Raw genomic sequence first — 26,422 nt, forward strand, 5'->3', positions numbered from 1 at the left:
TATCTACTTACAATAAATTGTTTCTCATATGCTTAATTGAGTTAAGTACTTTGAAACGTTACATCATTTTGGTAACTAGATTTGTTGGAAATCAAAATTGACCAAAATACCGCAACTACTTCAATGAAAGTTTTAAGACTAAACGAATGAATTGAAGAGCAGTTTTCATGAAATTCAATTTTGCTTCTCTAAGCAAAGACTCGTTGAAATGAGTGGGAGTATTATCTTAACCGTTAAGAAAAGGACGAGGTTCAAAGAAGTAAAATTAGAATGGAATTGATACAAGGTAATGTTAAAAGTAAAGTTATTGAGAATAACGATACTAAACCTATCAATCCCGACCGATAAAGTTTCCATTGTCTTAATTGTTGGACGCTAGAAAGGAAACTACCCCAAATTATTGAAGAATCAGCAAGTTAGTTGTGGGACATCTAATGACACTTTCTTCTATAAATGTTTATTTGATTGACATAAATTTTGCTAGTACTACTTCGTCAATATTAGAAACCGGTGGTGGTTTTCATCATTGTATTCGATACATAAGATGATTATGATATGACGACTAGCATCAAATAATGTCGAGAGATAGAGTCATTGTGTATTCAATCTAGTTTTGGGTTTAAAGTTGTACCTTAATTATGACTATTAAGTGCATAAACTCTGAATAAGAATATAATCTTGTTAAGATACAAAAGAGGTTTCACTTTTGTGACCCTATACACCATGATTTGATGTATGGCTAGCCCATTATCAAGGTGATTATATTCTAAACCAAACTAGAATAATATATCATGTAGATGATGCAAGACTGAAATTGGTAACTCAAGATTAAACTATAAATTCTGGAATGATGAACGCAAAGAGTTATCGAGTACTCTTGGAACCATTAGATTGTTAATCTTATGGTATATGCGTATCTTGTATTCAAAGCAAGATGTCTCGTGCTTTTTGGTTGAAAAGGAGATCGAGAATGTAAATCATTGATACAGAATAAGTTGATCATTTTCTTTTACCAACGATTTAAGTTGACACTAATGTGTTCACTTAATAAGGTAAAAAGAGAAATCTTTGAAGAAGTTCAAAGAGTTCCAGGAATCACGATTTAGTCGTGATGGGATTATCAAAGTGAAGACTTTGATATAAAGCCAAAGAAAATGTGATATAGTATCACAAGTTAATCTCTCTTAGCGCGCATTATGGGATAAGGTGTAGTTAAATGAAAATATCAAACCTTATTCGATATGGTTTGGACTTTAATCAAGTTACTTTGAGTTACTTGATCCTTTTGTGGATTTTATCATTTTGTCTAAATTTATTTTTACCAATAAATCTAAATCGATTCATATGAGATATGAAAAAGTAAGGTACCATGCTTGTAAGTTTTCACAAGAAACAAATGCTCATTTTTTCTTACAATAATCACGAGTACAACGGGTTTGTGGCTCATGAAGCTGTCTTTTTAGAATACAAGTTTATTTCTAGAAGACATAGTGGGATAAAATATTCAAGAGCCACAAAAGAATTGTGTCAAAAATTGTATGTCGCAAGAAACTGTATTTTCTTGGCTACATGACGTTGTTTCTTCGAAACCTAGGAGGTTGAACTCATCACTTGTTGAAAATGATGAATTCGTGTTACTTTTAGGAAGTAAAGAGCTTGCAACTTACAAAGAAATTGTTTGATTCAAGTTACTTCTGGAAAGTAATGATCATATGACTTAAATGAGAGTGTTTAAGTCACAACTCAATACAAGGCTTAGAGCCATGAAAATCCGAAATAAATTCCAAGTGAATTGTTAGATATCAAAGCTTGATTGGTGGCAAAAGGTTTTGCACTAGTTGAAATGCTTAAGTCTATTTGGATCTTCTTAGGGATTGTATTTCATTATGATGATATATAGCGAGTGAATCTAAAACCCACTTCTTCAATTAGAAGGAATGTATTCAATACATATCTTGAGTTTTGTAGATTCTTGCAATCCTAAGATAATGTGAAACTTAAGAAAGGGTCTTAAGTAGGACATCAATGAGTTGTAATCAATGTTTTGATCATGTTATAAAACTTTTCTCGATAGGTTGAGAAGTTGTGTTTATACATGAAGTTTAATGGGAGTTACGGAAATTTTAATTAGTCTTATATGTGGATGACATATTGATCATTGGGAATGATTTAAGACTTGTGGAGTAATATAATACATCTTTAATATCCAGATTTATGGAGATAAATCCACATTATATTATCGCCAAATAAGAAGTCTTATGTTGATAAGATTCATGATTAGTTCAATCGAGTTGAACATATTTGATTGATTCCATTTGCTTCCACTACCGGATCAATTAAATGAGTAATGATGTATAACACTTCATATACTTTGAGTATGATGAATTGGAATTGTTTCAAATCGAATTTAAGTAATAGTTACCTAGTAGCCATATAGATTATCCGTATGTGCTTGAGGAAGCATTAAGGATGTAAAGTTAAGTGTTTTTGATGCAATTCACAAATTGGTGTAAGGGCTTACACTAATGACTGTTAAGATTGTATAAGGTTTCGGATAAAAACCGTATTCAAAACACCTAAAGATGGTTAATGAACCATTGTGGCTATGTTATTTAAGAAATGGATTTGTTAGAATCGTTCTAGGCAATAAAGAACAATGAGATATGCTTACAACGGAAATTGAGTACACTTGCAATCATGAGATATGCGAGAGGGATGGGTCCCGCACACTGTAAAAACAGTGGGAGCTGTTCTATGACTAGAGAGCTTATGTCTAGATTGGATCTAGACACGTACTCAGAAAGTTTTGTAATGCAAATGTATACATTACAAAGGAAAACGAGTATGTAGTAAGGTTAAGTAAGGTACAAGAAGTTGATAAAACCTACTAACCAAAACCTTCTCATAGGCTTAACATGATGAGTCATGTCATTTCAATTGGATTGAGATGAACAACTACATACATGATCAAATTGGATTACAAGAATATGAAGTAGTAATCAGGTATTGACTATTCATATGTGATAATCACATTTGTCGTTCGAGTTTTTATCTAAAAACTCGTTTTATACTTTGTTAAATCCAAACAGGTTGTGGAGACAATATTGAACCCCGTTAAAGTGAACCCGGATTAACATGGTATTTACCCATAGTCACTTGTATGAGGTGATGTCTCGAAGTGACTAGAGTGTGATGCGATTGATGGCAAGTTCAAGTGCCATAGAGTCATATGAGATAACTAATCGATCACATAGGCAGACTGTTAGGAACACTTTGTCGGGCCTAATGACCGCTTATAGAGTTCTGGTAAATTTATATAGCCTGATCGTGGCAAGAGCTACTATAGTATTCTAATGAGTCGATTCTTTTGACTAAAGACTGTTCGCCCTAGGTGGCACAATTTCAGAGTAACTTTGATTTATGATCCTACGACCTTCGTAAATGGGGTTAAAGGGCTTATTTTGGGTTATGATAAGTTGTGGCTAGTCGAAGGGAATAATGCGATAGGAATTGTCCACCCCTTTGTCAGGGTTAAAACAATATCTCAGGGCCACTCGAGGAGTAATGAACTGGAAATGCGTGGCAACGCTCAGAAGGTATCTAAGGTAGATAATTCCAGTCAATCAGTTATTCTCCAGATCGAGGAACCCACTCTCGATGTGATCACTTGCAAGTACGACCCGAAAGACAACTTGCATTGAGTGGAAGATAGTAATAGGACAAGAGAATTGGTGACGCACACTTGTCGAGGACAAGTGGGAGATTGTTGGAGTGTCCCCGACAATAATGTGATCGCATTGTTGATCATATTGAGATCACATGTTTAAATCTCATATTAGAATACGTAAGGGATGATTCATTTTATAGTCAACTGATCAACATTAATCGGTAACGATTGGCTTGCTAGAGTTTGACGTTACTGTCGTGGGACGGTGGTGGTCAGTTGATCCCTTAAGGTCACACCTAAAGAATGATGCCTTAATCTGTTAAGTTGACTAATTGTATGACGATACAAGTTAATCAATTCCTTAAAATTGAACAATTCAATTTGCGAGAGAGAATATTGATATCTTATTGTAATGGGATTAAATAAGATTTATTTTAGTAATTGAAATACTTTATTACTAAAATTGTTTATTGTTTGTGAAACAATAAAGATGAGAATGAATGGTTAATTATAATTACAAGATGTTGTGAATTATAATTATATGACCCATTTTATTTATGTGATCAAGTATCACTAGTCAATTTGTTGTATGTAATTTAATTAATTTATAAAATGATATTTATGTGATAAATATGCGTTAAATTAATTAATAACATGTATCATACTACATGTGACATATTGTGTGACAAATGACAAATTGACAAAATAAAATGGTAGTCCATTTTAAGTAAATGGACCGAAATGAAGAGGGTCTAGTGGATGGTGGTGATTTATTTTAATAAGCTAAAACAAACATCATCATAACACAACTTACCTAGCCTTACATGCCTAAGGTTTTGATAAGAACAAAAGGAAAAAGGAAGGACCATATATTGGTCTCCCAACCTCCTAAAAACTGTGACCCCCTTTAACATACTAGAGATTTTTGTTCTCTACCTATTCAACTCATGCATGTTTATTCATACACATGCATAACTTTCCTCTCTCATATATTTTTGTTCATCCTTCTCTAAAACTTGAGAAATGATGATCCAGTTTGTTCAATTAGATTACTAATATTATTAATGTAATATATGAGTATTAGTAATCATTTTTAAGGTAAACTACTAAACAAATATCTAGCACATATTATTTAGTAGAGATAAGGGATAATCTTGGGTGCAATCAAGAGGAGTGGCTTCTATACTTGAAGTCTTTGGAGGATCATCCTAATACTCATCATAGCTCAAGAACAAGTGATGGTAGGAGACCTTACTTGTGCCCAAATATCCGGAATATCAAATGTAAGGAACCGTTTTTCTCCTTGCTCTTGTATTTGTTTTGCATGCATAAGATCCGATTTAATTTTATGACTAAATTAAACTTTCATAGTATGAATATGTAAACATATGATATTATTGAATCTCAACACTTCGGGGTTAAGCCCTTGAGTTGGCAAAGAATGCGAGCTTCTTTGAGTGTTATAAGTCCATTGATTGGCTACATGAGAATCAAATGTCCTTTGGTGAGTTTGGACATTGGTGAGTTCGGTTCTCAAATTCTTGAATTGATGATCATAATGGGCTTCTCTTTGTTGAGCTCTAGTATCTATTTCTTCCAACATTCTCTCAATGAGAGGGTTGGCATTTGGAGGTTCAATGAGTGGAGGTTGGTAAGGTTGTTGAAATTGCTCTTGTGAAGGTGGATATGGAATTTATTGTTGGAAATTTTAGTAAGGTGGAATGTATGTTTGGTTGTTTTGTTGTGGAAAGGATGAACAAGTGTCATAAGAATGCCCAATACCACCACAATTCTCACAAGTAGGAGCATATTGTTGATAGTTTCTAGGAGGAAGACCTTGTTGAGAGTAGGTCCTTGGTGGTGACCTAGGCTCTTGAACATAGTAGACCTTGGAATGATTTGGTCTTTCTTCATGATAAGCATTTTCATGCTTCCTCTCCACCAAAAAGCTATCAAATTTCTTTGACAATACATCCAACTTGGCTTTGTTTTCCAATTCTAGCTTTGAAGGTACTTCACTTTTGGACTCATTTTCTCTTCCATAGTCACCTTCTCTACCTCCATAGCTAATTTCCATGTCGGAAATATTTTAGATCAACTCCGTGATTTGGGCATTTTTCATATTGTCAAAGTTGCCACCGGAGGTTGACACAATCATATCCCTAAATCTTTGCTCAAGGGTTTTGAAGAAAATTTGGGTTGTCATCCACTTAGGGATTCCATGATGTGGGCAAGAGGTAAGAAGGTCTATAAATCTTTTCCATGCTTCACTTAAGGTTTCAAGATGCTTTTGCTTGAAGGTTTGGATTTCATGTCTTATTCTAGCGGTTTTTGAAGGAGGGTAAAACTTGTTGATAAAAGCCCTTGACAAGCTTTTCCAAGTAGTGAAAGTACCCGGTTCATGTGAATTCAACCATTTTCTTGCATTATCCTTCAAGGAAAGAGGAAAGAGCATAAGAAGAATTTGCTCTTTTGTGATGTCATCGTACTTGATCATACCCGCTTTTTCCTTGAATAAGACAAGATGTTCATGAGCATCTTCACTCTTCAAGCCGTGAAATATATCTTGTTGAATAAAGGAGATTGTATGATGACGGAGCTCAAAAGTATTAGGAGCAAGAAATCCATAATTAATTGCCGAGTAAGACCGATTAGGATCCGATCTATGGTAGTAACCCATTGGTTGGTCCGACATCTCTTTGTCAATGAAATTGGTTCTTTGTGTATTTGGTGGGCTAGGTGAGTTTGAATGTTGTGAATGGGTGGGTGAGTGATTTGGAGAGTGGTTTGGTGAATGGTTAGGTGAATGGTTTGGTTGAGAATTGGTGGTGGAGATGGATGTATTTGTAGTTGGTTTGGTGAAGGTGGAGATCTCCTTAGAGCCGATAGTGCTAACCATCTTCTTACCCGGAAAGACTTCTCAATCTCTCGATCAAGATGGACAAGAGAGTCGGTATTACACCTATACAAACACTCAAAAAGAGATCAAATGGTCCTAATGCAATGAATGCACTAGGACAAGGGTGGAAAATCAAGCAAGCAAAGTAAACTAAGCCTAGAAACAAACAATTTATCTAATCCAATATCACTGTCCCCGGCAACGGCACCATTTTGATACCGAGTTTGTCGTGCTCCTCGATATGCAAACAATATTTGTAAACTCAATACTTAACTAATGAATGTAGTAGGATAAGGAGGTCGATCCACAGAGACGGTGTTTGGCTCTTAGATTAATTGTCCACTTCCTAGTTTAGTTCTAGCAAATGTTGAATGATTGATAAATTAGCTAATAGGACTACAACTAAAGCAAGCAATGACAAATTGATTAAGATGCTAATTAAGGAAGCAAGGGTGGTCGGGTTCACTCATGTAGAGAAAGGGTTCAAGTAATGGCATAAATAACAAGTGATTAAGGTAAGTTCAAAGGTAAATCCCCACCCCTATTTGTGAGACTAGCCCAAGATTAAGAGTAATCGAACTCTCGCTCTAATCACCCAAGACCCACTAATCATCATGTGATATCTAGCTACAAGTCAAGCTCTCACCCAACATGTTATAAGATAGTGAAATTGACTCGAATTCTCAATGAGACATTCCCACAAACACTTTGTATGCATGACAATTAAAGGAGAAATTACCCATGAATTACTTGTTTGTTCAAGCCAATAATCTACCCCTATTAACCACACAAGATTACTCATCCACCCAAGCAATACACTACTCAAACATACTAATAGAAATGAGTATAAAAGATGAGAACTTTATCATGTAAATAGGAAGAACAAGCATAATATAAAGACAAGTAATTAAGCAAACAATAAGCATGTAAACAAATGAAAGGAAGTGAAATTAAGAGAAGGATTATACCAATCTTAATTAAAGGAGCAAGATGAATCTCTTCTTCCTTCAAATTGCAACCCACTAATCTAAATGTAAACTAATGAGAATTTTGGAACTTGAATAAACTAAAGAGGAATTAAATTAATGATGAAGAAAGATTGCATTTTTTGATTAAAGGAAATTAAAGGGAGAAATATTATGGTTCTTGTTACAATAATGAGAGACTAAGCGAGACTAATTTTCTAATCTAATGAATGAATAATCTAAGGTATAATAATCTTGAACTAATGAGAGGTGTCTTTTTATACTAGTCTAATTATACTACTACTACTACTACTACTACTACTAATAATAATAATAATAATAATAATAATAATAATAATAATAATAATAATAATAATAATAATAATAATAATAATAATAATAATAGTAAATAATAATAATAGTAATAATAATAATAATAATAATAATAATAATAATAATAATAATAATAATAATAATAATAATAATAATAATAATAATAATAATAATAATAATAATAATAATAATAATAATAATAATAATAATAATAATAATAATAATAATAATAATAATAATAATAATAATAATAATAATAATAATAATAATAATAATAATAATAATAATAATAATAATAATAATAATAATAATAATAATAATAATAATAATAATAATAATAATAATAATAATAATAATAATAATAATAATAATAATAATAATAATAATAATAAGGAAAAATGCAAAAAAAATTCTTCAAAGTTACTTTGGTACTTACAAGTATTGTTGCAATTATGATTCTCATGAAAATGGTAGAATCTGGTTGTTATGGAATCCTTCCACTGTGGTGGTAGTCCCTCTTACTCTTACTGCTCAATGTATCCATTGTGAGATATACCATAATGCTACTTGCCAAAAATTCTATTTGACTATGGTGTATGCTTACAATGAGGCTAGAGCTAGGGATAATCTCTGGGAACATTTGGTCAATTTTAAAAACTCAGTGAGTCCTTGGATTGTGCTTGGGGATTTTAATGTTGTTAGGGATATTGATGAGAGAATTAGTAATTCTTCTCCTGTCTTAGCTGACATTTTGGATTTCAATTCTTGCTTGTATGACTGTTGCTTGGATGATGTTACTGGTTCAGGATGTGGTCTCACTTGGACTAATAATCAAGATGCTACTACCAGGGTTTGGTCTAAGTTGGATAGGGCTCTGGCCAATTCTTCCTGGTTGCTCAAGTTCCCTGCCACTTCTGCAAATTTTATGGCCTCGGGGGTCTCTGATCACTCCCCTGTGGTGGTGACTGTTTTTGATGATCCTCCTAGGAAACGTAGGTTCAGTTTCCTTAATTGCTGGATGGATCATCCCCAATATAAGACTACTGTGACTACTGCCTGGGAGGCCCCAGTGGTTGGTACACTTCAGTTTAAGTTTTTTGCAAAACTCAAAAATGTCAGAGGTGGGCTTCAAAAGCTTCATAAAATTCATTATTCTAGTATTGCTGAGAAGGTTAAAATCCTTAAAGAGGATCTCTCTAGCTGTCAGATGCATTTGCAAAAGAATCCCCTTTCTCCTGCTCTCATTGCTGCTGAGAAGGAGCTGATTCAGAAGTATTGCAAGTTTAAAAAGATTGAGAAGTCCATCCTCCAGCAGAGGGCTAAAATTCAAAATATTGCTTATAATGATTGTTCTTCCAAATTTTTCTATGCTAAAATTCATGAGAGAACTCAACATCAAATTCTGGGACATATAAAAGATAGGTTGGGGGTTGACAAAGAAGGTCTAAATGATGTTGCTGCTGGTTTTGTGGATTATTATCAGAATTTGTTGGGCACTCATCATGAAGTCTCTCCTATTGATGCTGATTTTATTCAGCAGGGATCCTGTGTCCCTGACCATACTGTGGGTGATCTCATAAGGCCTGTTCTTTCTGATGAGATTAGAGAAGCTTTATTTGCTATTGGTTCAGATAAAAGCCCAGGTCCTGATGGGTTTTCATCTGCTTTCTTTAAAGACAATTGGGATTTAGTGGGTGCTGATTTTTGTAAAGCTGCCAATTCTTTCTTCACCACTGGGAGAATGAGTAAGCAAGCTAACTCTACTTTGATAGCTTTAATTCCTAAAAAGAAGGTGTGTGAATCTGTGCTTGATTTTAGACCCATTTCTTGCTGTACGACTTTTTATAAAACCATTAGCAAGGTCCTATCTAAAAGATTGCAGAGCATTCTTCCTCATCTGATTGGCTATGAGCAAGCTGCTTTTGTTCAGGGGAGGAACATACATGAAAATATCATGTTATCTCAGTCATTAGTTAAAGGGTATGGGAGGAAGTATCTTACTCCTAGATGTCTTATAAAGGTTGACATAAGGAAAGCTTTTGATACACTCCAATGGAAGTTTATTGAGGCTATGCTATCTGCTTACAAATTCCCTCCTCTTTTTATCTCCTGGATCATGGGCTGTGTCTCAAGCTCCTGGTTTTCTTTAAAAGTTAATGGGTCAGTACATGGGTTCTTTCAAGGAAAAAGTGGGATTCGTCAGGGTGATCCTCTCTCCCCCTATCTGTTTGTCCTTAGCATGGAGATTCTTTCAAGATATCTAAGGAAAATTTGCATTAATCCTCAGGTGTCATATCACCCTAAATGCTGCAAGATTGGGCTCACTCATTTAATCTTTACTGATGATCTCATGGTCTTCACTAGGGGTGATGTTCCCTGAATCTTAGCTGTACTGGACTCTTTGAAAAGTTTTGCTGATTGGTCTGGCCTTCATGCCAATACTGATAAAACAGAGATTTATTTTGGTGGTGTTAAGGCTAATATTAAGGACAAAATCTTGCTAGAGACTGGGTTTACTGAAGGAAGCTTTCCCTTCAGGTACCTTGGTCTTCCTCTGAACACTGCTAGAACAACCGTTGATATGTATGGTGTCTTGATCAGGAAAATTCAGCACTCTTTGCAACATTGGTCCTCTAAAATCCTCTCTTATGCTGGTAAGCTCCAACTGCTTACCTCTGTTGTTTTTGGGCTTGAAAACTTCTGGTGTGCAAGTGCCTTGCTTCCCAAAAGTATTGTTAAAAAGATTAATAAAATGTGTAAGGATTTTTTCTGGAATATTGAGGACAATCAGAGACGTTTAGTTATGAAAAGCTGGTCTAGTTTTTGTTCCCCTAGGGAAGAGGGAGGTTTTGATGTCAAAGAAGTACTTTCCTGGAACAAAGCACTTCTAGCTAAATGGATTTGGGTTTTAGAATCTAATCAAAATGGGGCTTGGTCTGCTTGGAATAAAGCCTATAACCTTTCTACTGTTAATCTTTGGGAGGCTCCCAGTAAGTCTCATTATTCTGAGAGTTTTAGGAGCATTCTTTGTGTTAAGGATGAGATGATCCAATGCACTCACTCTATCCCTGATGCAAGAGCACTACTACAGAGCTGGGTTAAGGATGGCAAATTCAATGTTCAGGCAGCTTACCATTGGTTCCGTCCTAAATATCCTTGCTGTCCTTGGTTAAAAACTCTTCATTGTCGTGCTGTTATTCCTAGGCAAGGGGTTATAGCCTCTCTAGCTAGCCAGCACAGGCTTGCCACTGTGGACTTGCTAATGAAGAAAGGGATTATGATTCCCAATCGTTGCATTCTTTGTAAACAGGCTAATGAATCTCATGGTCATTTGTTCTTCAAGTGTAGATTTTCTAGTCAAATTTGGATGAGTTTACTGAACTGGATGGGCATTTCTGGCAGAACCTGCAAGCTTCAACACGAATTGATCTGGTGCCAACTGCGGTGTAGTAAGAGGCATTGGAAACATGCTTGGTTTCTATGCTGTTTAACAAATGCTGTGTATGCAATTTGGAAAGAGAGGAACCTGCGAATCTTCACTGGTAAAGATAGCTCAGTGGATCAGATTGTTCGTAACATTAGATTTACTAGTAGTGTAAATTTACTACATGTTTGCCCTGCTAACAGTCAAATTGTAAGAACACTCACTCATACTTAGCCTTCCTCATGGTAGGCGTAGTGGATATCTTTTTGCTATGATGTATATCCTTTTATTTTTTTCCCCTTTTGGATGAATAAAAGGATTATAATTTTCTTGCAAAAAAAAAAAAAAAAAAAAAAAAATAATAATAATAATAATAATAATAATAATAATAATAATTCTATTTTTCCGGTCTCTCTCTTCTTTCTCTCTCAACGAAAAACCTCTGAAAACAAACGCGACGTGGAGTGGTTTCACTCAAGCTTGCTTCGCCGCCATGCCGAGGGGCCGGCCGCCCAAATTGCCGGTCGCTGCTCGTCATACTCGTGCCACACCATCTGGTTCTCCTGGGATTGTAAGTTCTGGTTCTTTCCCTAATTTACCTAATTCGGGATTAAATCCGGTTTCTAGGTGTTCCTGTTTCTGTGGTTTCTGGTAGTCCTACTGTTGTTGTTCCGGGCTCGAATCCTCCGGTGGGGAGTTCTGCTATTCTCCCGCCGGTGGGTTCATCTCAACAGTCGTCTGGTACTGCTGCTTTAAAAAAACCCTATGTGCAGGCTTTAAAATCGTCTGGTAAGGGTATGTCTCTGTCTTATGTTAAGTGTACTGAGGAAATTGTTATAGAGGAAGGGGATATTGCTGAGGAGGTTGATTATTGGAGTACTACTCTTGTGGGAACGGTTATGGGTCGCCAGACTTCCCTTGTGGAATTGAATTCGTTGGTATCCAAACACTGGAATCATGTTACTACGCCTGAGGTGATGTATTTCTCGCGTGGTTGGTTCTACTTTCGTTTTCTGACTAAGGAAGATATGGATAGTATTCTCAATGAGTCTTGGAATGTAAATGGGTACCCTCTGGTTTTTAAGCCTTGGTCTCCTACGGTGGTTGAAGAATTGGACATTGCTACGCAGGTTCCTATATGGGTTATTTTTCCTAATTTAGACCCTTGTTTTTGGTCTAAGGCAGCCTTAAGCAAGGTTGCTAGCTTTGTAGGAAAACCTATTTGTGCAGATGAACCTACTACTAATAAGAGTAAAATTGTTTTTGCTAGAATTTTAGTGGAGGTTGATTTGTCCAAGGAGCTTCCTAAAGGGATGGCTTTGCACACTCCTTATAGGGGAAAGATTTTGCAGAAGATTGATTATGAATGGGTCCCTCATTACTGTCATAAGTGCAAGAAGTTAGGGCATACTCAGGATAGGTGCAGCAAAAACAAACCTAAACCTGTCTATAAGCCTAAGGTGGTTGAACAACCTGCTGTAGTGGATGTCCCCTCTGTGCAGGCTAAGGATACGTTTATTGAAGTTACTCCTAAGAGGAAAGCTACTCCAATTCCTGGTGCTGCTGAGGTAGTTACTACTTTGGCTAACCAATTCTCTTCTCTGGATAATTCTGAAGATCCTGTTCAGGTTCAAATTGCAGTCCAAGATTAGACTGTGCAGCTTGTTCTTATTCCAGGAATCCCAGTGGAAATTGAACCTGGGGGGGTTTCACCCCCTCTATCACCTCAATGATCATTTCCTCCTGGAATGTGAGGGGGATGAATGATCCTCTAAAACAGCAGGAGGTTTTAGAATTCCTGAAAAGGAATAAGGTTGACTGTGGGGCAGTTATTGAAACCCATATTAAGAGTAATTTAGCTCCGGTTATATACAAAAGGCAGTTTAGTAGTTATTCTCTTGCTACAAATTATAACTCTCACCCTGGTGGTCGGATTTGGCTCTTGTGGAATCCTGCTACTGTGCAGGTGAGGGTGTTGGATTCTAGTGCTCAATTCCTCCATTGTTCCTTGTTGCATTTTTCTTCTCAAAAGCATATCCTCCTTACTGTGGTCTATGCTTTCAATAGAGCTCAGGAAAGAATTGAGCTATGGAATGCTCTTAAAAGTCTTTCTCATGGTCTGGTTGATCCCTGGGTTTGTGTGGGAGATTTTAATGTTTCTCTTCGATCTGAGGAACGGGTGGGTTGTGTTCTTCATGATAAGGAAATGCAGGATTTTAGGGATTGCCTTCACTCTTGTGTTCTGGAGGACCATCCTTATACTGGAGGGGTTTATACTTGGCATAATAATCAAGTCTCTTCTCCTAAGTGGGCTAAATTAGATAGGCTTCTTGTTAATTCTTCTTGGTTCCTTCAGATTTCAGGGTCATCTGTTGCTTTTCTTCCTTCTGGAGTCTCTGATCACTCGTCCATTCTTCTCAATGTGGCAGCTACTCATACTATTCATAAGCCTTTTCGGTACCTTAATTGTTGGTCTCTTTCTCCTAAATTTGGTGACTGTGTTTCTAGTGGATGGAATGCTCCTGCTTCTGGGAATAAGATTTTCTCCTTTTTTTCTAAATTGAGAGCTTTAAGGCCTGTGTTGAAGCAACTTCACTCTCAGGATTATACTAACTTAACCTCTAGAGTTCATGTTTGCTAAACTTAAGCTTCGTGGATTGCCAGTTTGCTCTTGCAAGACTCTCCCTTAACATGTTCTTTTACATCGCAAGAGAAGCATCTCTTGCATCAGATAGGCTTGTTAAGGAAGCTCGAGATGGGAATGCTTTCTCGTAAGGCTAAAATTCACCATCTTAAACTCTCTGATATGAATACCAGGTTCTTTTACGCTAGTATTGCTGTTAGAAAGGCTAAGAATACTATTGGGATTATCACTGATGCTCAGGGGCAGCTTTGTCAAGGGCACCAACAGGTTACTCAGGCATTTCTAAACTATTATCAGAACCTCTTAGGGACTGCAGAACCTAATGCTGCCCTCCCTGCAGATCTGTTTCAGGAAAATATTCTCTGTCAGGTTCCTCACCTGAACAATATGGTCACAGCTTCTGAAATTGAAACTGCCCTCTTTTCCATTGACAGAAATAAAAGTCCTGGGGTAGACGGCTTTTCTTCAGGTTTTTTTAAGGATACTTGGGCAACTACTGGGCCTGACTTTGTGGCTGCTGTCCAGGAATTTTTCAAGAAAGGGGTTATGCCGCGTGCTGCTAACTCTACTCTTATATCTCTTATCCCTAAAACTGAGGCACCTAAATCTGTTACGGAGTTCAGGCCTATTTCTTGTTGTACTGTCTTTTACAAGACAGTCAGCAAGATTCTTGATAATAGAATGAAAACTGTTTTGGGATCTATTATTGGTCTTGAGCAAGCTGCATTTATTGAGAGGCGAGATTTATTTGATAACTCAATGCTTGCCCATGAGTTGGCTGCTAAGTACAACAGAGCTCATCTTACTCCTCGTTGTATCCTGAAAGTGGACATAAAGAAGGCGTTTGATTCTGTGAACTGGGCTTTCTTGGCTGAGTGTTTGAAATTATTTGGGTTTCCTGATCAGTTCAGTAAGTGGGTGCTTGCTTGTGTCACAGCTTCTCATTTCTCTCTTAACATCAATGGGTCTGTTGAAGGGTTCTTTCCTGGGAGGAGGGGTCTGAGGCAAGGAGACCCCCTCTCTCCTTACCTCTTTGCCTTGTGTATGGAGGTTCTATCCAGGTTGCTTAGACGACTTCCTACTTACTCTGGATTTTCCTATCACCCCAAATGCGTAAAAATTAATCTCACTCACCTTATTTTTACGGATGATTTATTGGTTTTTACTCGAGGTGACTTGCCATCCATTCAGGCTGTGGATGTTTGTCTTGACCAGTTTGCTTCTTTTTCTGGTTTGAGAGTCAACCCTCTGAAGTCTAATCTCTACTTTGGAGGTGTCTCACTCCAGATTAAGAGTCTTATTCTCACTGCCACTGGATATGTAGAGGGTGCTCTCCCTGTGAGATATTTGGGTATTCCCTTTTCAAAGGCTCGTCGACTCACTAGAGATGTTTGTGCCTTTGTTGGAAAAGATAAGAAGCAAAATTAATCATTGGGCAAATCATTTGTTGAGCTACGCTGGTAAGTGTGCTCTTGTCAACTCAGTCATTTTTGGGCTTCAAAATTTCTGGGGGGCTAGTGTTTTATTGCCTAAGGGGATAATCAAGAAAATTAACAAACTTTGTAAAAATTTTATTTGGGGTATTGGGGATGGGCAACGAAGGATGGTCTTCAAAAGCTGGAAGAGTCTTTGTTGTCCTCTTGTTGAAGGTGGCATTAACATCAAGGAGATCCTTAGTTGGAATAAGTGCCTCATGTTGGATTGGCTTAGGAAAATTGAGCTTGATTCACCTACAATTTGGGTAAGATGGATCAATGCTTATGTTTTAAAAGGGGTGAGTGTTTGGGACTTCCTGATTACTCTTGCCTACTCTTGGAGCTGGCATAGTATTATCCACTGCCGAGACTCCTTTCTTCAGCTGCTGATGCAAAGCTCTTCCTCTTGCGCCCTGATTTTAAGTCCCAAGCTTATGAATTATTTCGTGACCATGGGGAATGCTTCCCTCTGGCTCGAACCCTTGGGGACTCTGTGAACTTTCCTAAGCATGTTGTGATCAGCCTCCTTGCACTTCAAAACAAGCTTTCCACTATTGATAATATCCGTGCTAGAGGGCTTTACTTGGTTAATCGGTGTGCATTGTGTGAATGCAATGCTGAATGCAGGTCCCATTTATTCTTCACTTGTCCTTTCTCTTCTAAGATTTGGCTCTTTATTTCTCAATGGCTTCACATAGGCGCCCCTAATGTCCTTAGTAGAATTGCTCGCTGGTTCCAACGGTGCAACAGGGGCAAGAGCTTATTGAAGCGTCAGAGGCGATGTGCCCTTCTTTGCTCCTTGTATCTCATCTGGCAGGAGAGAAACAAGAGGGTGTTTGAAGGCAAATCAACTTCTCCTTCTACTCTTATTAGGAAGATTGTATATCTAGTGATGCTTCGTTCTTGTTAAGGGTGTAGCCCTCTTGGTGTTCTTTTGGTTTTTCCTTTGGCTTAGGTGGTCTCTCTGACCTTCCTTATAGAGGTAGTTTGGGATCTTGTACTTATAACGTTATTTGTTTAATATTAAGATCCAAGCTTTCTGCAAAAAAAAAAATAAAAAAAAAAAAAAAAAAAAAAAAAAAAAAAAATAATAATAATAATAATAATAATAATAATAATAATAATAACAATAACAATAACAACAATAACAATAACAATAATAATAATCTTAATCTCCTAACAATCGACACAAACAAAATAGGGAAGGGGAGAAGACACGAAAAAAGGGAAGAAAAAGGGAAACCAAGAACCACGCCAAGAAGGGGCTCAGCCGGTCCACCGGCCGCCGGTGGTGGCACCGACTGGGAGTTCTCTGGAAACAAGGGGGAAATTTGATGTATTCCCAGCCGGGATGGGGGCGGCAGACAGTGCCCCGTCTGGGAGTGCGATTTTGAGAAGGAGAGTTGTGGGAGCCGGGTAGGCGGTAGACGGGTGCCCGGCTGGGAACGCAAGAGAACGAGATGAATTGATTGTGTTGTCCAGGCCGGTGGGGAGGCAGTCGGTGACCCGGCTAGGAGTGTTATGTGCTAATGTGCGCTGTTGCTGCCGCCGTGGTCGAATTTAGTCGATGGTGGTCCCACGGTGTTGTTGCTGTTGCCGGTGATGGTGGATGACGGAGCAGTAATTCAGGTGAGATGAGCAGGACGGTGGTTCCGTGGTTGTCGATATGGATTGAGCAGGTGGTCATGGCTACTGTTTTGATGTCGGGTTTCGATGCCGACTTGATGGCCGTGCTAATGGTTATTGTTGCTGTGATGATGGGAACACGAGCAGGGCGAGCAATTGGTGGTGGTGACGGAGTTAATTGGTAAGGGGTTGTCGTGGATTGATGGTGAAATGCAGGTGTCGACAAGGTGACAGCCGTGGTGGGTCAGCTGCTGCTATTGTTGATTAATGGTGGTGCAGGTGGTTAATGGTGGAATGGTGTGGTTGATGTCGGGTTTCAATTTGAGCCATGGTGACTCGATTGAGCAGGTCGTCGTGCATGGTGATTAATTTCAGGTATGATGCGATGGAAGGTTATGTAGTGAAATGCTTGGCTGGTTTGACATGATCAAAAAGGGATTTGCGGGGAAGGCTATGAAGAAGACATGGGATTTGCTTTGGCTAGATAGTTTGATAAGTCAACTTTTTTTTGTATAATTCATCTCCTTTTCATCCACTTGAATTTTTCTTGGACCATCTTTGACCCGTCTTCTTAGTCTCGGGTTATGTGCTCTCTCTTTATTCTTGAATCGACTCCTACAAAATTAAAACAAAATAAAGCGTTATCGAATACTTGACAAATAACCATTATTCGCAATAAACATGATTGAACTAATAATCACTAATTAAAATAGTAAAATGAACTATTAAGTCGATTGAAGGGCACAAAAATCGAGTCGAATAAATGATTAAATATGGGGTAAAATGACACTAAAATTATACTTATCAACGAGACCTATTGGTTTAAGTGTTATGTAATGTTACATTCACGATATCACACTATTATATTCATTTTAAGTTTAATTAATATGACAATGTTGTTTAATATTATGTGTTTTATAGTGCGATATTCATAATGTGACATTATCATATTCACTTTCAGTTTAGTGAACATGACAGTGTAGTTTGATGAATACGTATTATGTAGTGTGATATTCATCATATGAATCTATTATATTCACTTTCAGTTTAGTGAATATGACATTTATAGTTTAGTGAATATGGCTTTATTTGTTCAAATATATTGAACAATGATCATGAACGTTTTATTCCATATCAAAACCGCATAATACAAAAATAATTTAAAAGAATAAAAATAATTATGTGAGATTATATAAATATATTAATTACATGATGTGAATATGTGAGGAAAAATAAAATAAATAACAAAATATATCAAAGATGATCTCTATTTGTAAAGGAATAAAAATTATGTAAAATGATTTTTTTTTTATTTTCTAATTTATTAAATTTAAGATTTATTTAATAAAAGAAAAAATTAAGTGGAGAGAGTACCATGCACCATACTCCTGGGTTCATGGTATAATTTACCAATTTTCCCCTCATTTTTGTTACTTTAACTTTCCTCTTTAATTTTATATATACTTCTCTCTTTAAATCTCCTATTTATATGTTACTTTCCCATCCTTCCTCTATTCTCCTATTTTTATTTCCTTCCTCTATTCTTTTAATCTTATTTGTACCCTTCCACCAAATTTTGATGTCTTGTTCAGCTTGTTGGAGGAGCACTCCCATTACGAGTATTCAATTTAGAACATAAGCTTATTTCGGCAGAAATACGTCATTAAGATCTCTGAATCTACAAGCAATTCAAGAAACACAAATTCTCATTATAGACGGGAGATATCCGTCTATAGATATAGACGTACCAAATATCCACTCACTTTAAGCATAAGACAAGCAATAAGTTGCATGGTGAGGCCTAAAAATGTCACCACTTTAAGCATATTTGATCCGTCTTTTACTTTAGACGGATATATCCGTCTACAGTGCCACTAATTGTTCAAGAAAAGCATATTTTAAATGTCTTGAATGTGACCACTTTGTAATATGTGTTGGGGAAAAGCATGTCATTCTAACAAGAGTTTGGAAGGTTCTAAGTGGAAATGAAGTTGATAAAGTCTCAAGCAAGAAATTTTAATGGGAGAAGAAGTTGTTTTTGCAATGAGAGGGAGACAAAAATTAGGGGATGAGAAGAAGCAGAGCAAGTTGAAGGGTTTTGAATAGAACGAAGAATGTGATCAAAACTTTTGATAAATGAAGAAGTGTATAGAGGAATTCATACATAGCCAAGCCATAACACAATCATTATTAGATTACTCTTATCGGTAGGTCTAAGCAACAAGGTCTTCAATAAAGACAAACAAGAAATAAAGAAAATAAAGTGAAAATAAAATAGAAAGCTGGACCTAGTCGTAGAAACGTTCAAGTATAGAACCTTGGAACATCTAGTGGAACGCACCACATGACAACACGCAATAGGCGAAGGGATTTTTTTTATAAAACCACAATGAAACTCTCCTTCTTTGCTTTTTTAAAACAATTATAACATTAAATTTGTAAATTATAAAAAATTAAGATTTATACTAATAATTATAATATTTTATGCTCTACATTTAGAGACCATATTTGACATATTTTAGTTTGATCATTTTTTATTTTCATGGTAGAACAAAAGTAGGAGAGATATTGGATTGAGGTCAGTTAAGGCAAGGCTTGATAAAACACGAAAAATAGTAGGAAGGGCTTGTAAGTAGGTTTAGGAACAAAAATTAATATTTTAATGCAGGAACTAGAGCTAACAAACCTACTAATAAACATGGTCTTAGTAATCCAATTCATCATATCACATATGCACTTAACGTCTAAACTTGATGGTTTAGAAACTAACTAGTATTATTTGCGCACGATATTTTTAGAAGGTGGTTGTAGATTTTAAAAAATCCAGTTACTTGTATAATCCATTTTGAATTTAACGAAAAAATCTATTTGTAACACTACTACAACCCCTTACATTCCCGACGCTTTATGGTCGACCTTTTAAAGGCGTCGACCCAAGTTCCCCCATCTATACTATATAAATAAAATGCTACCTTAACAAATTCAATTTTATTTCACATCACCTTAACACATTCAATTTTATTCTACATGAGATTTGTATACCTCATTAATTTCTATCATTTCACTCTATGGAATAATTATTAAATCTATGCAATATAGTTTAAAAGGCTAACTAAAAGCATTCAATTTTATTCCAAGTGACATTCTTATAAATAATTTTATTTATTATTTGATTATTTAATGACCATAGTTAAAAATTTAGAATAACAAAAAAAAAACATTGTAAATAACAACCACAAAATCTCAAACAAATTTTCACTCAAAATTTGATAATTTTAATCCTCGAAAAGCAAACAAGGATTAAATAGGAAAGTAATAGAGGGAACTAATAGAGGGAGTTGATAGTAATCACGATACGGAGTAATTTTAATTCACAGCCTTTTTATCATTTGCGATGTTTCCAAATAATCCGTGTTTATACAAGTAATATTAACCAAAAGAGATAAACTTATACATATACGAGTTTTAAAACTAGTACTCCGTACCATTTTATTAATGTAATAAGAACTAGGTTAGACCCCGACACCCCGTGCTACAACACGACATATTTTAGATTTTGTTATGTATAGTTATTTACAATTAAGTTATTGAGATTAAATAAAAATACTTTTTATTTAACTTTATGATCTACTTAAATATAAAATATAATATTAGTATTATTAGGTAAAAAAAAGATGTTGACTACAATTGAATTACATTCAAATTATCTACTGTCTTAACCTTTACTATAATTATTGTTAAAAATAATATTGTCATTACAGGCAACTAAAAGTTCTACATATTACTAAAAAGAAATACTCATTGTATATAAAAAAAAAAGAAAAAATATTCTCACAACACACTACAATACAACCCTGAAATCGCTTGATGATGATTAATTAGATGATGATTAGATGAATTAATTATATTATAAAATAATTAGACGTAGTTCCCATATTTAGATGATTATTAATTATAGCTGTAATCTTACGTAATATATAAAATAATTAGATGATGATTAATTATTAGTTTAGGAAATTTATTTTTGGCAATGAATATTTGCTTGATAGTGTGATAGATGCTAGACAGATTGCTACTAAGATTACTTTGCTATTTATGTGGAAATTTATTAGGGAATAATTTAGATTGGACATTTGGCCCGTGTAGTGTCTTAAGTCAAAAGGCTCAATTGTAGATTAACTTTTAGGCGGGAAAAAACGTAGAATCGCCTAATCTTTTAGTAAATAGGGGGATTTTTTAATTAGGTGTTTGGCCTTACTTTTATAAAAGAGTTTTTCATTTTTAAAAGGACTTTTTCATAAACTACTTTTTAAAAAATTGTAAGTGTTTGGCCAAATTTAAAAAAAAAGTTGTTTTTTCATGGTTTGATATGTTTGGCCAATTTGTGAACATTTTTTTGTTTTGCTTTTAAAAAATATCACATGTATGCCAAATATTATCATTTGAATAAAATTTATATTGACCGAATTTGGAAATAAGGAAAGTCAATCAAATATTCTTTTTGGCATAAGATAGTGATAAGTGCATTTTCTATACATTTTAACCCCTTATATTAGCTTTATTTCACATGTCATTTAGCACTTATCTTAGTGTTTTATAAGCTAATATGTGTATTCTAGTGTCTTTGCTTGTCTTGTCATATTTTGTAGGTACTTAAAGTTTTTGGAGCTAAAATATTACAAATAAGTTACTAGAAGAAATAAGCTAAGTAAGAGCACAAGTTTGGGCTAAGTGTTGGAAGTGCATGGATTTTGCATGAAGAAAGTGTTGGATCAAAATGAAAATACAAGCAAAGTCATTGTGCAAAGTCAAGCCCAAATTCAAAGTTCAAATTATGGTGGAAACTATTGGATGCTAAGAAGAGCTTAGGATGCTAATATCACATTTAACCAAGTGAATTATGATGGAATTAGTGGCTCACTTAGGATTCCTTTGGTAATTAATCAAGCAATTAAGAGAAAATATTTGGGGTTGACTCCTTGTATTTACTCTATGTTTCACCCCTTATTTCTTATATAAAGGGTGTAGATTTCAACACACCACACACCATTCACATACACAATTTCTCATAATTCTCTCTAAAGTTTAGTAGTTAGATTAGTTTAGTTATTAGCTTAGTTTAGTTTAGATTTACTTTATGTTATAAACATTTCAATATAATTTCCATTCAAGTTATATTCCAATTTACATTTACAAGTTATTTATATTACAAGTATTGTTCTTCCATTTCCATTTCCATTTTCAATTGCAAGGTAATTTCTTATTCATATTTTCATTATGTTGTCATTTATCACTAGTTTAATTTACATCTCCATCATGTTAGAGTAGTTTCTTTTGTCTAGGGAATGAAGGGAGCCATGCATAAAAAGTATTTGTAAAATGTTAAATTAGGTTGATATAATATTATCTAATTGTTTCTATCACATGTTTGCACCTTAATGTTTAATCTTTGTTTAAAGGCCTTATTCATTGATTAAGTTTGTTCATTCGTTCTAAAAGTCGAGAGGCATGTAATTGAATTAGACTAAGCATGTGTAGTAGGACGACCTAGTCATGGACGAGAGTTTCTCTAGGATCCGGTCTATGGTTGACACTAATATCGTAAGGTGGGTGTCTCTAAGCCTAAACAATTAACGATTTATCAACTCCTATGTTTAATTTGAGCATTTACATAATTTGCATGTGTGACCCGACCTCCCTAGACATTTTATTTATTATTGTTTTATCACTTCAACCCAATCAATCAATCGATAATCTACCAAGGTAAAATTCACTCCATATCAACTAATTAACAACTCCCGTCTCTCTGTGGTTCGACCCCTACGTACTACATTCATTTGTTTTGCTAGGGTATAAATATTATCTTTGAATAGGTGTGCGATAGCCTATCAGATAGAATCTTATGAATATAAAGAAAATTAGAAGTAGAAGTAGAAGCAACAATTTGCTACTTCTGCTTCTAGTGGCTTGAAAGGTGCTTTATGACTTTTTAAAAGTAGTTTTAAACACTCTAAATAATAGTGTTTGACATAACTTCTACTTTTTCATTTACAAAAGCACTTCTAAAACTAGGCCACATAGCACCTTAAAAAACCGCTGACTCTCACTAGGGTTTTCATTTCTCGCGCTCGACTGTACACACACACCTTCCCAAATATTTTGATTTTTCCCCCAAAAAATCAAACCGCCCGATTCATCTCCTCAATTTCTCCCCAAACATTTCACTTCAAAACCTAATTCGTTTTTTGCAGACCTAGTTTCTCCTCAAAAATAGTAATTAATTAATGAAAACCCAATTCATTAACGCTTGATTCAATTGTCGCATCTTGTTCATCCTCCGCAATTGCTCATCACAAGGAATCGCGACTCGTTGATCATCATCGTCATCTAAATAGGTACGTAATTAATCAAAATCTAATTAACGCTTGTGTTTTATTTATTGCTTTCGATCGTTGTTTCATCGTCATCGCAAGTGTTTGTGTCTTGTTCGTTGTTGTTACATCGTCATCGCAATGCTTTGTGTAATTGTTCTTCGCTCTTTTTTTTTGCCTGGTTCTGTGTTTCATATTAAGAACGATGTCGAACTCGGGTAGTCGGGTTTATAATTGAAACCCGATGACACGATATTATTGACTTCCGCACCATAGAGAAGCCCTAGTCGACGTTCACTACTTCACCCAAATACCCATATTCTTCAGATGAAAAATTACCCGACTATCTAGCATAAACAAAATCACTTGCTATTACTTGCGGGCTAGCTTGGTATGGAGTAATTGTTATGGAAGTAAAGAGCTTAAAACAAGAAGAAAATGGAGTAAATTGAGCTGGTATCTAAAGATGGAAACGAACAAGGGAGGGTAATAATTACCACATCTCAAGCAAGCTTTTTCCCTTGTTGTTTAATGTTGTCTTATTGGAAGGTAGTTATAAACCCATTTTACCAACCTCCATTCCCTACACTTCCATTGACAAGAGGTGAGGTTGTTCACCTTGAATGCCATCTTTTTTTTCCTGTCTAAACTCTTTTTCCGTTACATTAACAGTCATTAGCGGTTTCAGATAATAATAAAGGTTAAGCTCACCGGATTAAAACTTTGTTTGTGTGCAATGGATTTATAATCATTAATATTTAATTTTCATGGTTTTTTCCGTAAATATTGAATGGTTGAGTTGGTTAAAAGTTGAAACTACTGAAAAATCAATAGAGTTTGGAGCTTTTTTGTTGAATACTTGAGTTTTTCTCATAAGGTATTATATAATTGACACTCTTTCTCTCTTTAAAAAGGGATACATTTTTTGGTTTTTTTGAGGAATTTTCATTTTTTTGGTTGAAATTAGTATAGATCCTGCTATACAAAGACGGTAATTTTTAGTTTTGGTTTATAAAGAGGCGCGCTCAATAAAATTATTTGCATAAATTAACCGAACTTTTAATTTAATGTTATAATGTACTAAATACGGAGTATAATATTAGTAAGAGGTAAAAAAGAAAGTTTACTATCATCAAAGAACAATTTAAGTTAAGTTATTTTGGTCTTAAACTATTAATCTATATATCTATCTATCTATATATCTATATAAATTATATGCCACATGCTAAATAATGAATGATAAGTGGGCATAATGTTGCATATCCTCTAAAAATAGAGGAAGTGTTCCTCTTCTTCCTTCAAAGAGGATATGTAACAATGGTTCCACATTGAAGAGGATATCCTCTTAGATGAGAGAGAGTGTTAAGAGGATGGTTCATCCTCTTCAATGTGGATGCTCTTAATCTCATAGTAATTCTTGCTAATAATAATTGGTTGTAGTAAATGTATAATGTTTCATTTAGTTTTAGTTGTTAGCTTAGAAATCTGTTCCAATAAATTAGAAATTTTCTTAGTGAATTTTTTCCAGTCCAACTTCTAACTCTCTTGTTTTCCACTCTCACCGACTATTAAACTTTTTGTAGCATTCATTTTTGATGACTTCCTCTTTCATCCCCTTAATTAATTCAGTAATACATCTCGAACAAAGAACGAATGAGAATTTATACTTTTAAGCGTATTTTATTGTTATTACTAATTATTTTTGTTGTTTATTAATGTAATACTCCGTATTTATGTCTTGGGGGGTACTTAAGGGCAAGTTGCGAAGATAAATAGTTTCTGACCTGTTGGGCACTCGATCGAGTAGCTGGGGCACTCGATCGAGTAGGGGGGTACTCGATCGAGTACCTTGGGTACTCGATCGAGTGTCCGGTTTATCGGGGGTTTTTCTCGGGTTTTGTTAATTACGCGATTAAGGTATTTAAACATATTCGTCTTTATTCTAAATCACTTTTTACAAAACCTAAAACCTGTTTAAGAGAGAAAGCAACTGGTTCTTCTTCCTAATCGCGTTCTTGACAATTCCGGAGTTGGGACGGTCGGTTTGTATCGTAGTTCGCGTCGTTGGATTCCTTGCGTCGAGGGTAAGCTTCTAGCATAATTTTTATAATGTTTTGCTAGGTTTGGTCAAACCCTAATTTAGGGTTTGGGGGTTTTATGAGTAGTAAGTAATTAGTAGTCTTTATGTGTTATGTATGATAGGAGGAGAATTCGTAGAGGAGCCGTTTTGATACAGCTGTAGATACCGTCTGCGTGTTGTGCTTTCCAGGTAGGATTTCCTACTCAGTATTAGTCCCATAATGGGATGTTGGTGATGTGCTGTAGTTAGTTGTTTGATATGATGATTGTGATTGTGATTGTGATTGTGATTGTGATTGGTTTCTATGGCTCTCGAGATGCGTTCTCTATTTGAGTGGGGTCACTTGCGGGAGTGATCTCACGCCTAGTTTCGCCCTTCGTGGAACCCGCCACGAAAGGGGATGTGCACATTAATGGACGGGGTTATCGCTCGTACGATGAGCGGGGCTTAGGTGGGAACGGGTTGCGGTCCCCAGCTGTGGCCGGGTCCGGTGGGATCGGATTGAGATGATGGGAGTTGGTGGTGTGTGTGTGTGTGTGACAGTTCAGCTGTCTGTTTGTCTTATTATTGTTATCTATATTGATTGTGTGATTAGTACTGACCCCGGTGTTGTTTTGTAAAACCTGCGGTGATCCATTCGGGGATGGTGAGCAGATATTGAGCAGGTATAGAGATGAGTACGGGGATAGCTGGGATGGCCACGACATGACGATAGAGTCTTCCGCTGTAGTTTAGCATTTATTTATATTTCAGTTGAGAACAGATAGTTTGGAATAATGTATTGTACTTTCAGTTTGGTTTCGAGGATTGTATTCATCATTAAACTATTTATAATAAATGTTGTTTCCGTTTTGTCTATTTGATTATCATACCTCGGGCGACCGAGATGGTGATGTCTTCATACCCCATGTCCTGTGGCACTTTGAGGCTGGGTGCTA

At 35.6% G+C, this 26,422-nt stretch overlaps 1 protein-coding gene, 1 long non-coding RNA gene and 1 other non-coding gene across 3 annotated transcripts; all 3 read left to right on the plus strand.

The window, feature by feature from the left end:
* The first annotated feature begins 5,883 nt into the window (after nucleotides 1-5,883).
* LOC141638638 (small nucleolar RNA R71) lies at nucleotides 5,884-5,990 on the plus strand. Its single transcript, XR_012542171.1, has one exon. It is a non-coding gene; the product is annotated as a small nucleolar RNA R71 (small nucleolar RNA).
* Nucleotides 5,991-13,017: 7,027 nt separating this feature from the next.
* On the plus strand, nucleotides 13,018-13,929 carry LOC141638634 (uncharacterized). The gene has a single exon (XM_074447976.1). It carries the CDS (start codon nucleotides 13,018-13,020, stop codon nucleotides 13,927-13,929), a length of 912 nt encoding a protein of 303 aa, XP_074304077.1.
* An 11,680-nt stretch (nucleotides 13,930-25,609) lies between these two features.
* LOC141638635 (uncharacterized) lies at nucleotides 25,610-26,336 on the plus strand. The gene is made up of 2 exons (XR_012542168.1): nucleotides 25,610-25,673; nucleotides 26,139-26,336. It is a non-coding gene; the product is annotated as an uncharacterized LOC141638635 (long non-coding RNA).
* Nucleotides 26,337-26,422: the final 86 nt, after the last annotated feature.

The sequence above is a fragment of the Silene latifolia genome, unplaced genomic scaffold (assembly GCF_048544455.1).
Source record: "Silene latifolia isolate original U9 population unplaced genomic scaffold, ASM4854445v1 scaffold_200, whole genome shotgun sequence".
In the NCBI taxonomy this organism is placed as follows: Eukaryota; Viridiplantae; Streptophyta; class Magnoliopsida; order Caryophyllales; family Caryophyllaceae; genus Silene; species Silene latifolia.

What these genes read in the sequence shown, in the direction of transcription:
- LOC141638634 (XM_074447976.1), top strand. Translation starts at nt 13,018, where the DNA reads ATGATCATTTCCTCCTGGAATGTGAGGGGGATGAATGATCCTCTAAAA.